General features: G+C 43.9%; 1 protein-coding gene and 1 non-coding gene across 3 annotated transcripts; one reads left to right on the top strand and one right to left on the bottom strand.

The window, feature by feature from the left end:
* The first annotated feature begins 261 nt into the window (after positions 1-261).
* On the top strand, positions 262-13,601 carry klf3 (Kruppel like factor 3 (basic)). 2 transcript variants are annotated; one of them, XM_085356996.1, is made up of 6 exons: positions 262-550; positions 7,924-7,984; positions 8,461-8,953; positions 9,653-9,788; positions 11,813-11,979; positions 12,075-13,601. In XM_085356996.1, the coding sequence occupies exons 2-6, from the start codon at positions 7,943-7,945 to the stop codon at positions 12,254-12,256; spliced, it is 1,020 nt and encodes a 339-aa protein (XP_085213122.1). In that variant the 5' UTR covers positions 262-550; positions 7,924-7,942; the 3' UTR covers positions 12,257-13,601. The 2 variants fall into 2 exon arrangements, with proteins under 2 accessions (XP_085213122.1, XP_085213121.1); XM_085356995.1 differs by lacking the exon at positions 262-550 and having other exon boundaries at positions 7,907-7,984.
* Positions 13,602-17,425: 3,824 nt separating this feature from the next.
* Positions 17,426-17,497, bottom strand: trnap-agg (transfer RNA proline (anticodon AGG)). Its single transcript has one exon. It is a non-coding gene; the product is annotated as a tRNA-Pro (tRNA).
* Between the last annotated feature and the right edge of the window lie 399 nt (positions 17,498-17,896).

Raw genomic sequence — 17,896 nt, 5'->3', positions numbered from 1 at the left:
ACTTGTTTCTATTCTGTCCATTTCTGAAAAATACGCTATTCAGTCTTATATAAAATTATCCAGATACATTCAGGTTGTAGTAGGAGCGTCATAATCATATCACATTGTTGTTTGTTTGCGTTTAAAACTTGAAATTAGCATTACACAGAGAGAGAGAGAAACACACATAGATAATCTGGACCACCCCGCCCCGGTCCCGCCCAGCGGCCAGACCCCACGGAGAACAGACGGCGGGTCATGTGACAGCAGCGGTTTGTGAACGACAAAAGCGGACTCACACAAATGCTCTGCCACAGTGAGACACACATACACAGAGGAGTTTCGTAACTTGGGGAAGTTTTACGGAGCCATCGATCACAGAATCGTCTTGTTGTTGTTTTTTTCCTTGATGTCAGTGACACAGCGGAGGACCGAGCGTCGCCTGCGTCACCTTTTCAGCGGAGAGTCTAATTGAGTTTCTCCCTGGGAAGGGAACCTGTGCCTTTCAGCAAGGCAGCCGCGAAACTACCGTCTCTCCTTGCAGGAAAAGACCGTATACCCCATCTGAGAGGTAAGTCTGACTCGGTGACTTCTTGACAGCATTGTGTCCGCCGGGCTGCCTCACAGGCTGACCCCGGCACGGTCTAATTTTCCTATCTGAAGTCAGTAATTGCAACGTGGTCTTTTAATAAAAGCTGGATGTGGTAGTGGGATTGATGTAGACTATTATTCCTAATAGATTACAGCAGGGAGAAGTAGTCCATAAATTAAATTTGCGGGTCGGGGTTTTAATGAGAACAGACGGCTCGTGCGTAATTTGAGGTTTGATTAATTAATTAGTTAATTACTCACAGCTGTTTTCTGTTCCGTGCCTTCAAATCAGCATGTTTGCTTAATTTATCTTCCTATAACACTGACAGTGGTGAACGTTGTTCTTCTTAATTTATTGATTAATGATTAATGAGCTCAACACTGGCTGTAACTTATGTAACCCGACTTTAGGCTGTTACAAGTCACGGGGAGACGATGCTATTTTGGGCTTTCAGAGCCTTTTAAAAACTAAGGCTGTTGTTAATTAACATAAATGTGGGTTTATTTGTGTATGTGTCTCCCCCCCCCCCCCCCCCCCCCCCGTTATTTCTTTGTTGTATAAATGTAGATTATAGTAAAGTTATTACTTGGGGATCCTTTTTATCTACTAATTACTACATTTTTTTTATTCTGTTACATTTTAGTAAGTTTTGAGAAGTACATTTTAGATTATTTAAAAATGGATTCACTTTTTTTTTTTTTTTTTTTTTTTTTTATATATGTGAGTTGGGGGGAAGAAATATTTCCATATAAGGAAAATGGCAACATTTTGAGAAATGGGTGTTTGCTGGGCTCATCAAGTGAAATGAATCATAAGGACTATCATATTTATTGTTGCTTATTGCGCACATGACTCATTTATTCATAGGTCAGATTGTGAAACTGTAGAGGCTGACGTTGATGCAGAATAGAGCAGTGATTTGAAAGACGAGCCTCAGATTTTGCTGTGTGTCTGTGCTGAGTTCAGTTACAGATGGGAAAATATGTGACAGGTGTGTGTGGGTGAGGGTGAAGGAGAGGGCATCTGCTTGTTTGTTTTTTCCCAAACTGTCACACCTGAGATGTTGTTTCAGTCCTGTTGTGTCACTGCATTCTTTACAATACACATCTCTCCCTGTACTCTCCCTCTGTGTTTCTGTCTCTCCCCGTTTCCTGTGCTTTGTTTCAAGGCTGAGGCTTGCGTCACGCATTCCACTTGGCATATGAAGCCCTTATCCTGTTTAGAGCCTGGAGAGAGAGAGAGAAAGACGGGAGGAGAGAGGGAGAGAGATGTGGGGGGTGGATGGGTGGAATGAGGGCGACATCTCTCCCCTCCCTGTTGCCTGAAGTTTGTACTTTTGTTTCACTGTTGAGCAGAAAAACACGGATGAGTCGCTGTTCCGTTTGTGTATTACCTGTTTATTTGTCTGGCATTAGTGCAGCACAAACACGCACACACGCCCCAAATACTCCACCCATCCCTACGCCTTTTTTCCTGAATCAACATGCTGATGTTATCTGGTGGAACAAAATGCGCAAGACTGTGTGTACACACGCACGCACATATGCACGCGCGCACACTCTGCTCAAAGGGCATGTGCTAGGGAACATTAGGGCTAAACATTAAACGGGTGGATGTTGAGTAGTTGGTGATTCTCCATGAGAAGTTGAGGAAATAAGGACACGCTGCTCCACAGGCGGCCATAAACGTGAAAAGCTGTGACTAGTTGCACAAGTTTGCAGAGTGACAGGACACGGATGCTTAAACACACACCGAACACTTGTGTGTTCAAACCACTGGATTGAGCCACTGTGACTGTGTAGCTCCTTCTTTACTGCCCCCCACCCCCCCATGTTTGAGGTTCATTGAAGTTTTGTCATATTTTGGTTGAAACCCACTTCATTTTCTTCCCCATTTCTCTCTCTGCCCTGTTCTTTCCACTTCCATTTTGACATAGTTTGGTCAGAGCGGCTGTTTTCTTTGCCCTTTCTCTCCTTCCAGCCCCCCACCCCACCTCTCTTCTCTCAGACTAGGGAGGTGTAATATGTGTGTGTGGAGTCAAACAGGAAACCGCAGGCCCCCTGCAGCAGCACCCCCCTTTTGGCTTCGCTCTCCTCTTCCTCCTCCTCCACCTCCTTCTCCTCTGTACACCCCCCGACCCATCACGCAGTGTGGAAATAATAACAGTCAGACTAAACTCTAAGGGCTTCCGCTTCTCTCCCTCTTCTCTTGTTCTCTCCTTCCCTCTGTCCTCAGTTGTCTGGAAAGCCTCAAAACGCTGCGCACTCTCTCGCGCACCCCGTCAAGTTCGACTTGAGGTGCGCGTGTGTGTCTCTGTCAGTGTTTGAGCCTCGCGACCAGATGAGTCTGGTGTGTCTTTAAATGTGTGTTTCTGAGATGATGGATCCTGTTTCCTCTCCCCTGCTGATGGCCCCCTCTGCCCCCCCCCGAGGCCTGCAGCCTCATAGTGTAGTTGAGAGGAGCTCAGGGGGACTACGTGTGTGTGTGTGTGTGTGTGTGTGTGTGTCTTTGGGGGCGTAAAAATACGAGAAGTGGGCTGCGTGGCTCGGATGAGGGAATGGGAAGCCAAAATAAGAGGAATGGGGGGGGAGGTTGGGGGTAAGCAAGGGCCTTAAAGCGAGAGGAGTCAAAATTGGAGCATGTGCTGGGTTATTAGGGGAGTCATGAGCAGGAAGTGAGGTAAGGGTTGAAAGCAGGGAGCAAGGGGCTACACTTGGGAGTGAGAGCTTGAAAGGGGGAATAAATTGGAATGAGTGAGGGGCAACAGAAGAAGTGAGAGTACTTTAGGGAGAGGTCAGGAAAGGGAAAAGTTAAATGTTGGCATAATATTGGATGAGTACCTGGATGAGTCATGCAATTAGGATGTTAAATTAAGACTAATGGGCGCCTTTCCTGAAGAGTGTGAATAGGTAGTGAGTTTGTATGTGAGGTTCTCCTTGAGTCGACTGATATCACGACATGAAGCATTACAGGACTGTCACAAGGTGAGAATGACTTAAGTGAAGAGGGGGTAAAGAGGCTAGAAGACGCTAGGCTGAAAATGTGTGTGAGTGTATTGTGGCATGTTCTTGGACAAAGATGTTGTCTGGAGGTTTTTGGTCTCTCTGGTGATCTCATCATCTCCAGCCTGTTGCCATTAGAGAGAGACTTTGTGTGTGCCGGCCAGCTTTTGTCTGCGTGTGTTCCAGTATGTGTGCGTGTCTGTAATAATTTAGTCCTTTTAGTGATTTAGTGTGTGTATTCTGTTGAGCTAGCAGAAACGTGTGTGTGTGGGGGGGGGGGCAGGGAGTCCAAGCCACAATATTTTCCCCTTCAGTCATGTTTTTTTATAACATTCACAGAGGGGGAGAGAATAAGAGTGTGGGGTGGTGTGCGGTTCAGATAAATACAGTAGTAAAGACATGAGCGATTGCTGGGGAGCGAGTGGAGAAGAGTCCAGGGGTGGAGACACAATAGAGGGGTGTAGAAGGTGGTTGCAGAGTGGGTTGGGGCTGAATACACAGTAGTTCCACTGACCTAGAAGGACAATATTTGCGGACATGCACAAACTCAAACCCAGTAGCAGAAAAAAAACCTAGCCCAAGTAGGGCGACTTATTTATCGTGATGATGCAGGAGTTTGGTTTGTTTGTCTGTTTTTACCTGGAAAGGCAATAAAGGAAAAGAGTGCTGACTAATTCCTGTCCTCGAGTATGTCAGTTCAATTTCATAGAAAATAAGAGCACAGTCTAGTGAGAGCTATGACAAATGCAATCAGCCTGATGCTGCGTAGAAACAAGTAATAGGAAAATATCCAAATTAATTAAACCAAAGATATTCAGGTTAATGTCTTATAAGAAAGAACTCTTCACATTTTCATGGAATATGTTTTTGGTTTTGTTTTGTTTTGTTTTTGGTTTTTTTGGGGGGGATTCCTGTGGGAACTTCTTAAACGGTTAATTCAGTTATCAGAAATGCTGCTCCAGCTGCAGTTTATCTCTAATCTGCTGAGGCCTTGTGGCCACTGAGGAAGATGCTGCACGGCTGAGTGAAATTTCTTTCCTGTGATTGTTACATTTGTGCGACTCATTGTGCTTATTCTTTCATGAGACACCCAGAGGGAAAGTTTCTCCCTCCTTTGCTTGCCATCCTGCTGTCACACGTTATCTGATGACTCCTTTCTGTTCATTTTCCTGTGTGGTAAAACCCAACCACTAGGCACACGCCTGTCTTTGGATTAAAGCAAATAACGTGAATTATTTGCCGTCCCTGCTGCACGACACCGGGCTCTGACGCCATCGGCCAAATTCTCCCCTGCGTTTACTCGTACCTGTGGCCAACTAACCAGCTGCCAAGAACTCGTTTTCGCGTCTGTCGTGCAAAAGTGTTAATAAAAGGGGAAATGCAAGACTATGTATGACAGGTGAACTCTGAGAGCAGCATGTTCCTGTCACTGCACGCATTCTTTCAAAGAATTTAACATGCACTGAGCGATGCATATGTTGTTCAGTGAGAGATGAAGCCAGATAAGTGAGGCTTTGAACACTTTGTTTGTGAATATACATGTTCTCACTTACAGGCGTACACAGCCCACACCTGCCCAGCCCTGAAGTCAGAAGATAATTAACACTTCCTGTATGACAGAGCCTAAAGGAGCCTCTGAGTTACTCATGCCTGCCTTGCACTAGTGACAGCATAACATTTTCCAGTTTTCCGATCCATTCTCATAAATTAAATATCTCTTGAGCGCCTTGAGGGAATTTCTCCAAATTTGGCTCAAATGTTCACTTGGATTCAAGGATTTACTGATTAGAATTGGCAAAGATTGAGGGTACCGTGGCCCCCGATGATATCCGAAGAACACCTGAAGGAGATTTTGTCACATTTGGCACAAACATAGACTTGTACTCAGGGATGAACCGATTAGACTTTGGTGACCTTACACATTTGGTGAGGTACTGATAGTGACGCTACTCACTGAAACCTGGCTCTGTGATCGTCTGCTCAAGATCCGGAGGAGACACGAACTCAGCCTCACGCACGCGAGTGTCAGTCCAGAGCTCGGATAAATAGGAGGGTTACGTCAGGAACGGCATCCGGTGTAAAACCTGTGCCAAATCAAACATGCAGATCCATCTGCTGTGGCAACTGCTTAACAAGCAGCTGAAAGGAGCTTCTTCCACTAAGTACATCTATGTAGTTTGTATATAACAGGATATAACTGACAACTTAACTGGTATAGAATTACAAATCTACAGTAAGTATAAAGGAAAAATAAAAACAAGGAAAATAAGGTTTGCTTAATATTGTGGTGATGTGGACGTGGCATGAGACAATAACTATTTTAAAATGTCATCTTGGACTTTGGGACATTGTCGTGCATGTTTGTGACGTTTGGGACCAGAACATTTTCTGGTCGCGGTTTCTAATGTTTTTCATCAGTGACACCTTGTTCCCAGATGGGATTTTGTTTATTGTGTGTGTTTGTTTCTGGCAGACCTTCTGCTTCTTTTATACACAGCAGGTATTTGCTGCTTTCTTTTCCTTAATCTGTTCTTCTTTTGGGGGGGTTTGTCAGTGATTTTGTTTTTCTTCCTTTTTTCCGAATTCAGAATCTGTTTGTGTTTCATACTTGGTCTCATTGTCACCTTAATGTGTGATTTACAATGACAATAGAACAACTGCTTGACCTCAAGTTGAACTACAGTACAGTACAAACCCGGATTAGAAAACACGCCCTCAAAACACACCCAGTTCCCACCTGACTGTAGGCTCTTTGTTTCTTTGGAGCTGGGCAAAGGGTGAGGCTTCAGTCGTCATGTTCACACCCTTCCTGAGCCAGCTAGTGAGCATCCTGCTTCACCATTGGTCTGCTCCCCATCTGGGGTGTGTGTGTGTGTGTGCGCGCATTCCTATATGTGTGCACTAGGGTGTAATGACTTGTTCTTGCCCATTTGTTAATAATTAAAGGCTAACTTGTCTTCAGACTGTGGACTTTAATCAGGTCACACACACGGAGACTGCCTCAGGGTACATTCTTTGACAGTTCATGTTGCCTTAATGCACCAGCAGACGCGCACACACACACAAGCACACAAAGAAGCTAATAAACACCCTCATGTAGCACAAGCAGAGTCATCCCAGCTGCACCTGGCCATTCAAAGCCAAGGTAACTGGAAACACCTTTGAAACCTCACACGCTTTTGATCCAAAATACTCGTGTGTGTGTGTGTGTGTGTGTGTGTCCGTCCCATTTCTCAGATACGGGGCAGTTTCTAGCTGCATCACACCTGCAACCGGTTGCATTCTCGTTAAAAAAACCCCAGTCCCTTTAATTCACAAGTCTGAATGTCGAGTGTTTTTGATTGACATCGGCAGCGCTATCTGTCAAACGCAGAGTACCTGTTTGAAACCATGACTGAGTGGTGAAAAAAGAGGAGATGATGTGTCAAGTTTGACAGAAAAAAATATGTCTGGGGCTGAACCAACGTTGATCGTGCCCTCGCGGTCTCCTTTACTTAAATACAGACCCTGTCACATCATTCCCTCTACTTAATGTGATTTATTTTTCATTACGTCACAAAATGTGTGTTTTGGTGTGGCAGTGTCTTGCCATAAGAAGAAGATACATGAACAAGGTGGACGTTGGGGCTATATGTAACTAAGGGTATCTGCTTATCCGTTTTCAGGCGCTCTGACCACAAGACGAATCTTGTGGTCAGAGCCGCTCTGCCCCAAGCAGCATGCCCCTGGTAGGGTCTCCCAAGGCAAATTGGTCCTGGGTGAGGGGCATGACAAAGTGCGAAAGTCAGAAAACACTCCACCTTGATGCCAGACTTGGGCTTGCTGGCCAAGTGCCTGGCAGATGGACTTTAAGCCCGTGGTGCAGCATGGTCCACCCTCCTGTAGAGGAGGACAAGCTGCAGTGGTTGGAGTTTTGTCAGTCAGGCAGCAGACAAAGCAAAGTCTGCAGCTGTAGTTGCTCGTTAGCATTCATGTTGAGACTGTTTGCACATGGCTATATTTAAAATTTTAAACTAAAAGAAAAATTTGACAGAATTATTCTTCTACTTTATTCTGACCATTAATTATGACCTCAGATTTAGGTTCTCTACCGTTTTTGTTTTTGTGTTTTTCTTTTTTTGGGGGGTCACTTATACTCACACAGGGGAGTGTGATAGAGGTGCATTATCTGAAGGATGTGTCCTTTTGCTTTCAGTACTTTAAGTAGAGAGGTGACAAATGTTTGAATAAGTTTGAAGTGTTTCTACAATGTTGCATTGGTGCATAAAGTAAATTATTATCAAGAGTGTGAGCTTAGTGTAAATGTCTTCCCTGTATATTGATTTTTGGTGCTATGTGTGTATTCTGCAGGAGTCTGGCGTGTGCAGCCATGCTGATGTATGATTACCCTCCGAAGACAGACATTCAGCCGGTAAGGTGTGTGTGCGTGTGTGTGCGTGTGTGTGCGCGCGCGTGTGTGTGTGCGTGTGTGTGCGCGCGCGCGCGTGTGTGTGCGTGTACGCGCATTATCATGCCTGATCATGTTTTTGATACCAAACAGCAACCCCTACACACACACTACACACACACCTATACGTGTCTAGACAGACTGGTTCCCACATTCCAGCTCTTCCTGGACAAACAGGCTAATGTACAGTGGACATTTGCAAACAATAGCTACGCACACTGCCAGGCAGTGGGCTAATGAGCACACACACTGTATTCTGAGACAAAACAGTTATCTGCTCCCAAACAGAGCAGCGTTTAAATTTTTTGGCTGGCTGTAATTGTTTGTGTGGCAAAAACATGTTTTCCCTGCCATTCAAAGCAGAATGGAAATTTTTAACCCTCTGCTCTTTTGTCCCCCTTTTACTGCTTCCTCTTCTCTCTACATCCTCTCTTTCACAGTCGTTCTATCCTGGAGTGATCTTCCCCCATCCGCCGCACTTCTACAGAATGCACCCCCTGTCCCACTCTCACACCCCGACCGGGCTGACACACACCCAGATGGAGCCCGTGGACCTGTCTGTCAACAAGCACTCATCTTCCAAGTCCCCTCCCTGCTCCTCTGCGTCGACCCCGGCGTCCCCTCGCAGCTCCCCTGCCTCGCCTTACAGCTCGGCGAGCCGCACCTCTTCCCGCAACTCTCCCCCACACACTCAGTTGCGCTCCTCGCCCTCCCACGCTCTCCCGCCGCCCACTTCCTCCCTTCCATGTCCCACCATTGTGTCTCCGGGGGGCCCCGGGGTCATCCCAAAGTCACAGATCATGGTTTCTCAGATCGTACTGCCTCTGCCCATTCTCCCCTATTACCCACCACATTTGCTGAACCAGCCAATAATGATGAACTCACCTGCCAGCAGCGACGATGACCATTTCAGGATCTGGGAGCCCAAGATAGGTGAGAGCAGTTCAGTGTTTGTGTTGCAACTGTACATGAAGCTAAAAACAAAACAAGAAGTCATTAGAGAATCACATTAAAAACACATCAGTGCAGGAGTCATCGTGAAATGTATCCATTTCATGTTGTTACTGCATTTAAATCACATCACTTTTGTGGCATTTTCTTGTTAAATTTGCAAAAATCGTTTACTGATAAATTATCAGTAAACGATTTTTGCAGAGAGAATGGAAAAATTATCAGTGATAATGAGGAAATGTTTTTCATTCCCTCTGTTCTTAGAATAGCACTTTTTTTTTTTTCCTTTTCTTTTTTTTGGAAGGGGGGGGTAAATCAGCTATTTCCCACTGTGATCCGCAGAAGTCTTTGATCTGTCACAGAGACAGATACACAACATACGGCTACCAGTTTGTTTGCCGTGGCCTTTTCTAGAAGGACTTCTTAAGTAGCAAAAACACAAAAAATATAGTGGAAGTGTTTAAACCTGACTGGTCCAAAAGGCTGAGAAGAAAGGTTTCAGTCTAAACTTGACCTCGTGATGGTGCTAGAAGAAACTTTAAGTAAAAAGCCACACTGATAGGATTTATCCTCTGGGGACCTTAGATGCCTGATTTATTTATTTATGTTAACATATTAATTATGAATGTGATTTAGACCTGATCATACTGTCAGCTCACACATTGTTTCATCCCTACCCAGTTCACCCAACGAAGCCTCTGGAGCCGCGAAGTGATACCCACGACCTGCACAAGCCAATCAAAATCGAGACTGAACCCGCTCATGACCCCAGCAGTCACGAGAAGTCATCAGTCAGAGCGATGCCACACGAGTACGAGTAAGTAACACGACGACACTCTGTAGCGAGTTTTGTGTGGACTCAGTGGTCAGCGAGTTGTCACAGCTCCTTCTGTTTTCCATGTAAAAACCCACACGCTGGTGGTGGTGGCCACACACTTCACGTCCCCTGACTCCACACCCCTGTTTCACTAGCGTTTTTGACTCACTCCCTGCTGCCGAAGGTCTTATTCTCTGCTCCCTAATCTGAACTTTTGTTCTGCGTGTTTAAAACAAAAGCATGTTGTCGAGATCATTACATATGCAACGGAATACAACCTACAGTCTTGTTATTAGAGAGTCCTGTCATAAGATATGACTGTTCTTTGCATGTCACTGTAGTTTGAGCCATGTCAGTTTCTGGGGCAGTCCCAGGATCAGGGCGGTGCGGTTCTTATTAGTGGGCAGCCAGTAAGAGCCTTGTGTGATTAGGGGGGAAAAAAAGAAAAACACTGACCGAACTGCGTGAACTTACTGGTTATATCCGAAGATTTAGAGCTTATCTCACTCTGATGGAACATAATTGTTAAAATTTGGCTCCATTTCCAAGTCATAAAACAAACGTTGTTTCCAAATGTATTTTATCATCACCTTGATAACACATTAGAAAATGATCTGTCTCCAGCCTGAGTCTGGACACAGTTCTATTTCCTTCATGTTTGTGGAGCCATAATTTAATTTATTTATTTATTTTGTCTTTAGATTCTTGCTTCTGTGAAGAGCACTGGCTATTTGTTATTGTCTGTTCTATTCTTTTGTCTCACTAACAGAGTTTCGGCCACTGGGGAAGTACAGAAGAATATTTATCCTTTTATTTTCCATCAGGCCCAATAGCCACGCCTCACATTAGAAGCTCTTTTCTTTCTTTCCTTATCTAAGACGTCACAAGTTCATGCCAGCCATCTGGGTCCTGTTACCACCTTCATTCCTCTTCCTACTGTTTTTGTTTGGGTTATTTCTTCCTCTTCTGCTTCCTCCTCCCCTCATTCTCCCTCATTATTATTATTATTATTATTATTATTATTATTATTATTATTACTGTTATTATTATTATTATTACTGTTATTATGATTGATTTATTAAGCTTTGTGTTCATTGTCCAACATCTCCCCTGCACTTTCTTACCTTCCTCTTCTGGTCCCCTCCCCTCTGCAAAATAAGTTTTTCCTCAGAAGAAATAATTGCAAGTTGGATGCACATGTAATAGTCAGCCCTTGCTGGCAGCTAGTGTATGTCAGTGTTTGTGTGTGTGCTGTGAAGTACACCTCGTTTTTTTTACTTTGGCTGTTAGGGCGGTTCCCTTTACAGGCTGCTCTTGTCATCGTGCCAAACATGAAATAATTGGACCCTAAAGGGAAAAAAAGAGGGTGCATCTTTGTGTGTCATCACATCTTGTCAATAAAGCACACACACATCCTCATAAACAATATGTACGTACAGTTACTATACGCTGCTGTGTGTGTGTGTGTGTGTGTGTGTGTGTGTGTGTGTGTGTGTGTTAGGGGATTTTCTGCACATTCCTTTATGCAGAATTGATCTGTGTGGAATCATGTTTCAGCACTCAACACCTGCTCTCAACTGACTGACACACACACACACACACACACACACACACACACACAGTGATGAAAGACAACTCCTCTCTTGTAACTGTAAAACTGGTACATTTTGTGCGTTTGTTTGCACACACAAAGAAACAGGACTTGATGTGCTCTGACTGGGAACAGTGTTGCAGATTCACCTGCTGTTTGACAGTTTTCAGTCTCCTGGAGTTGGTCAAGGATAAATTTATAAACATTGATTGACAGAGGTTGACAGGGCAAGGCAAAGGTGTGGCTGACTGGAAAAGGCGGGTTTTTCAGCTTCCTGCCTGGCAGAAGTTGTTATTGCATTGAAGCCAAGTTAAACTGTGGGTTTCAGTGTCATAAGAGAGGACTTTTGCTCCCTCTGCTGGCAACATTAGACAAAGATGGACAAAGCACCAGCGTTTAAAATCTTTTTCTACCCTTTGTGTGTTTCTTTTAGGGGTAACAACCCATCAGTAATAGTCCACTCGGGCACAAGGCACCCTTTCCCTGCTGATTCACCTGACACACTGAAAAAACGGAGGATTCACCGCTGTGACTTCAGTGGCTGCGACAAAGTGTACACCAAGAGCTCCCACCTCAAAGCACACCGCAGGACACACACAGGTGAGCCTTCATTCATATACCAGCCGTGCTTTTCCAGAAGCCTCAAACTTTTTGACATCTTCTAACAAACCTCGTGTAATTTCCTCTCTTTGCAGGGGAGAAACCCTACAGGTGCAGCTGGGAAGGCTGCACGTGGAAGTTCGCCCGTTCAGACGAGCTGACGAGACACTACCGCAAGCACACGGGAGTCAAACCGTTCCACTGTCCCGACTGTGACCGCAGCTTCTCCCGCTCTGACCACCTGGCTTTACACAAGAAACGACACCTCCTAGTGTGAAACCCTCTGCCGTGCAACTTGAATGCAACTCTGTGCTGGGTTCAGTGTTGGACTACACCACTTTGACTTTAAAATGAAATTGCTGGCCTTACCTGGACTGCGACAGGGAGTGAGGAAATGTTTCCTCAGGGTTAATGTTTAAACCCTTTCACCTCATTAAGCCAAAGAGAGGGGAAAAAAAGCTGGTTGCCAGCTCACACATTTAAGACCAGCTCATTTTTATAGAAATATGGTAGCTGAACCAAACCTCTGATCAGCTGTGGAAGGGCCAGACACTTTTTTTTTTCTTTTTGCTTGCAGCTCCTCAGCTGGCCTGAGAGCAGCGCCCTCTTGTGGCTACACAACCAAAACAGCAGTTCAGTCTGTGCAAGCCACATGGCATGCTCACAAGCTTCTCAGCGCAACATGATCTCCAGCTTTAAAGCTTTTTGTTTCACATGCATTCAAGTAAATGTTTGGGACTTGGACACACACTTACAAATACATATTTTTTTTGCTCGCTACGCCAATACAATGTGAAACATTCCAGAATGTATCCTATCACGCCTACTGTGCATTGTGTCATAGATACTTCAGCTTTTCTTTTTCTTTTTAAAACACTCGTGCCAACTTCCTCCTTCGGGATCTGCTATAATTAAAAAACAAACAAACACACCACACACCTCATCTGCCTCTGCAAGCTCAGATCATGAAGTGATGACAGGTTGCTAACGCTCGCTTTCTCTTGTACATACACTCTCTTATTAAAAGCAACTCAGCCTTGGTTTCGTGTACTCGTGGGTTTTAACAGTCTAGTGGGCAGTTTCAGTCAGTGAAGTGTTTTTATGTTTTCATTCAGAAATGTGAAAGTTGCTGCACAGGGGCATTAATGTGTCGGTGAGGAAAAAGGCACCACCCGGTCAGTTTAAGGGTAGAAGCAATGAAATTGTGTCTTTACCGATTTCTTATGTTGAGTTTGTATCTATGAACTGTGTTTCGGTTTGTGACGTGACACCGAGGTAGCTTTTATTATTGTGTCACACTTTGATACGGGGTGGGGAGAAAATGCAAAATGCAAGGCAGGGAAATTACAAAATAAATTTTTTTTTTTTTTTTTTTTATATTCAGGAGCAGTTGAGTTATATTCCAGCCCACTCTACACATGCATTTGTTTTAAAAGAAAATTAACTTGTACACAATTAATACTTTATCATTCCCCTAAAAGTCAAATCAGGGATTATTGTTGTAGCAGATATTCTGCTGCCAAACCTTTTTTTTTTTTCCTTTTAAAAGTGCCATAAAGGTTTTTAGAGCACAATTTTCCACAGGTGGAGAGCAATACACTTTCTCTCTTTATCTTTTTTAAATGGCGCCTTTGTACATCTCCAATGTGCACTTTATATATATTTTATAAATATATATATGTATAAATAGTATGTATGAGTACATTATTTAACATTCCCAAAGCCAGACATTTTAAATCACATCAGGTTGGTTTTTTTCTGTTGTGTGTTTTTTCTTTTTCTTTTTTTCTATCACACATTTGCTTTTGGGTTTAATTGGAAGGTGTCCAGTTCAGCAGTTGTCTTGTTTTTTTTTTTTTTTGTTTTTGTTTTTTTTTGTTTGTTGTCATTTTCTAGTCATGTATACAAGAAGGTGTAACCCCGCCATTTATTCGCATGTACACGTTCACACACCCCGAATGTAGCAGCTCAACTGATCTGCATTTGCTCCTCGATGCCTTTTGCAGTTTGTGCTTTTTTTTTCTTTTTTTTTTGTTTGGTTTTTTTTTCCTTTTTGTATCTTTGCAAATACAATTGTCATATTAATATCTATATTTTATAATTCATTATTAGACTGAACGGGCAATTAATGGTTTTTATTAAGCATGATTTTGATACTCTATTACATATTTCTAGTGTTTATGATAAACCCTGTCTTTTTTTTTTTCTAATTAAATCTTACCGTTGGCAATTCAAAGGGAACTCCTCAAACTGTGAACGTATGGTCTTTCTGCAATTTAGCATTTTTAAACAAAATATTCATACCACTTAATAAAGTTATTGCAATATTTGAAGCATGTATCGTTGTTTGTGATTCTGTTTTTTGTTCACCTGTTTGCTAGTGAATTAGCTTATTTTAGAAGAGAAAAGTGTGTGTGCATGTCTGTGGATACTACAGAAGGAGAAAAGGACTTTTATTAATTGGCTAGGCAGAGATTTTGAGCTGGAAAGGATGTAGACTGATTAAGGGTAAGTGAAGAGTGTGCTGGGAAACCAGTACTTTGAGGAGCTGCTGAATGAAGAACATCTGAGGGAGGAGAATAAATGGAGAAATTATAACAAATCGGGAAGTGTGGGCAGCGATGAAGAGTGGAAAGGCAGGAGGTCCAGAAGACATACCTGTGGCAGTATCAGTCGGAAAACTTTACATAATTTCCTCAGGGAATCAGTCACAGTTTCTCCAAGATGGTAAGAACAATAACTAAATATTTAATCTTAAAAATTATACATTATATTACAAAGTTATAAAATATAACTAATATACAAATGACTCTAATTATAAAAATTCCACCATATAACACAAATTACATAAATATATAAATATGGTTGATATTAAGGTGCTGTTGCCCAGTGTGTACATTTGTTTTACATGGAGGGATTGTACAGTGAGATAGCCACAGGCAGGAATAAATGGTGCAGATGTCTAGGAGAGAGGGACTTCAACTAGATTGTTTAAAACATTCTTGGAGTATGAGAGAATTCCTGGGGAATGGAGAAGTGAACTGATTTTTCAAGAATAAGGTGGTGTAGTAAAGACAGGTATGATCTGGGGTGATGATCAGTGAGCAGCAGTGCAGCTTAATAGTGCGAAAGAGCGCAACGGATGTTAGCTTTGCTTTGAGAGTGATGATAGAGAAGCACAGAAAGATCAGAAGGAGCTGGACTGTGTGTTTGTCGATCTAGAGAAAGCATATGATAGTAGTACTGAGAGAGGAATTGTAGTGCTACATGAGGAAGTCCGCAGTAGCAGAGAAGTATGAGCATGGCTGAGAACATGTATGAGGCTAGCGAGACAGTGGTGAGGTGCATTGACAGATGGGTTCAAGCTGAAGGTGGGATTACATCAGGGATCAGTTCTGAGCTTCTTGTTTGCAGTGGTGATGGACAGGTTGATAGATGCGGACTATGATGGTGAAGGCATAAAAGTCAGTAGAAGTAAGGCAAAATGCATGTGTGTGAATGAGAGGGAGACAGATGGAAAGGTGAAAGTGGATGAGCTTAAATACTTGGACAGTATAGGTAAAGACAAGACAAAGTGGGTGGAAATGAGGGTCGAGGGTGATATGTGTATGAGGGTAGCGTAAGAGCAAAAGGAAGAAATTACAAGATAGTATTGAGATCTGCTGTGATGTGTGGTTTGCAGAAGGTAGTTCCTACAAAAATGCCGCAAACCACACAAAAAGCTTATGGTGTAAAATCTTTACTCATTTGCATCATGAAGCATTGCCGGCAATAAGTCGGACTCGTTCCCGGTGGGTGATGGGCTCCGCCAGGGCTGCCCTTTGTCTCCGGTTCTGTTCATAATTTTTATGGACAGGATTTCTAGGCGCAGCCAAGTGGCGGAGGGCTTTCGCTTTGGTGGCCTCAGAATCTCATCTCTGATTTTTGCAGATGATGTGGTTCTGTTGGCTTCATCGGGTGAGGGCCTCCAGCTCGCACTGGAACGGTTCGCAGCCGAGTGCGAAGCAGCGGGAATGAGGATCAGCACCTCCAAATCTGAGGCCATGGTTCTCAGCCGGAAAAGGGTGGAGTGCCCACTCCGGGTCGGGGATGAGTTCCTGCCCCAAGTGGAGGAGTTCAAGTATCTCGGGGTCTTGTTCGCGAGTGATGGGAGAAGGGAGCCGGAGATCGACAGACGGATTGGGGCTGCAGCTGCAGTAATGCGGACGCTGCACCGGTCCGTCGTTGTGAAGAGGGAGCTGAGTGTAAAAGCGAAGCTCTCAATTTACCGGTCGATCTACGTCCCTACCCTCACCTATGGCCACGAGCTGTGGGTAGTGACCGAAAGAACGAGATCGCGGATACAAGCGGCAGAAATGAGCTTCCTCCGAAGGGTGGCTGGCCTCTCCCTTAGAGATAGGGTGAGAAGTTCGGCCATCCGGGAGGGGCTCAGAGTAGAGCAGCTGCTGCTCCACATCGAAAGGAGCCAGCTGAGGTGGTTCGGGCATCTGACAAGGATGCCTCCTGGGCGCCTCCTGGGTGAGGTGTTCCAGGAGGAGGAGGCCCCGGGGCAGACCCAGGACACGCTGGAGAGATTATATCTCTCGGCTGGCCTGGGAACGCCTTGGTATTCCCCCGGATAAGCTGGAGGAGGTGGCTGGGGAGAGGGAGGTCTGGGCCTCTTTGCTTAGGCTGCTGCCCCCGCGACCCGGCCCCGGACAAAGCGGATGAAGATGGATGGATGGATGGATCATGAAGTAGTTATGGAGCATTAGAGATTTGAGCAGATTTCATTTTTTTTAAATAAAAACATCCATTTTCAGAGACTTCACTCTAAGCTTTTTGGATTCTTTATGTGTGACTGCACAGCATGTTTAGTCTAGCACTCACCCCTTGCACCTGAAGAAAGCATGAAAGGACGTTTTTACAGTCAAGTGCAATTTAATCTCTCTGTTCAGGGAACTCCCACAAAGAAAATGAAGTGACAGCACTTACAGTTGTTACAGTTGTCAGGTGTGGATCAAAAGAGGTGTGCCAGTTTATGAATGCTTGATCCCTACTGATGATAACCAGACAGAACAGCAGTGAAATAATGGTTATCATCAGCTTAGTGATGATTATTTTTGGGATAAGGAGAACACAAGAGTGTTAAAAGACTGTAACATGACTTTTAATGTCACTAGATTTTCTTAGTGAGAGAGGTGGAGTAGTTGAATTCAAATAAAACATATTTGTTCTTTGTTTACTAAATACCAAACCTGTGATTTATTACACCCCCAGTAGTTTATTTCAAAGTTAGAAATGTTAAAATGTTACACTGCCTTGCAGCAATACTGTTACTACTATAAGAATGCAACATTGAGGGACAAAAAAAATACAGCTGCATACTCATTACGTGCAATAGCCCTTTACTTTGGATTTTCTGTGTTGTGCATATTAGAGATGATATAAACGTAAGAAAAAGCGAGGGCTCGTCCGGGATTTGAACCCGGGACCTCTCGCACCCTAAGCGAGAATCATACCCCTAGACCAACGAGCCGCTGAGCAAGCAAGCAGATTAATATGTATATAAATCGTACTCGTCATCACTAGTTGTACTCATTTTAGTCTGTTTTGTTTTATTTGTTTTTGTGGGGTTTTGCGTGTAACAGCAGCTGTTGTGCGGACTCTCGTTTCACCGAGCTTCAGAATAGAGGTGTTGCTCCTCTAAAGAGCCAGAAGAACTGAAATGATTCACTCCTACATAGATGCAACTTCGCTGCTATTTTGACTGGCGTCGTTTATTTTATGACTGGCCTAACTTATTCAGCGGTCGCATTCTGAAACAGAATGCTATATTGAAACTGTGGTGCCGTTTTCTAATTATTGGAGGAAAAACACACACACACGTACAGTTTGTTTTTGTGTGCGCTGTAGTTTTTTGCCCGTCTGTGAAGTT

The sequence above is a fragment of the Diplotaxodon limnothrissa genome, linkage group LG6 (genome assembly GCF_057381915.1).
Source record: "Diplotaxodon limnothrissa isolate DT_005_m linkage group LG6, D_limnothrissa_male_GT1.1, whole genome shotgun sequence".
NCBI classification, from domain to species: domain Eukaryota; kingdom Metazoa; phylum Chordata; class Actinopteri; order Cichliformes; family Cichlidae; genus Diplotaxodon; species Diplotaxodon limnothrissa.
The sequence above is the reverse complement of the archived record's forward strand: the minus strand, read 5'-3'. Positions and strand labels throughout refer to the sequence as shown.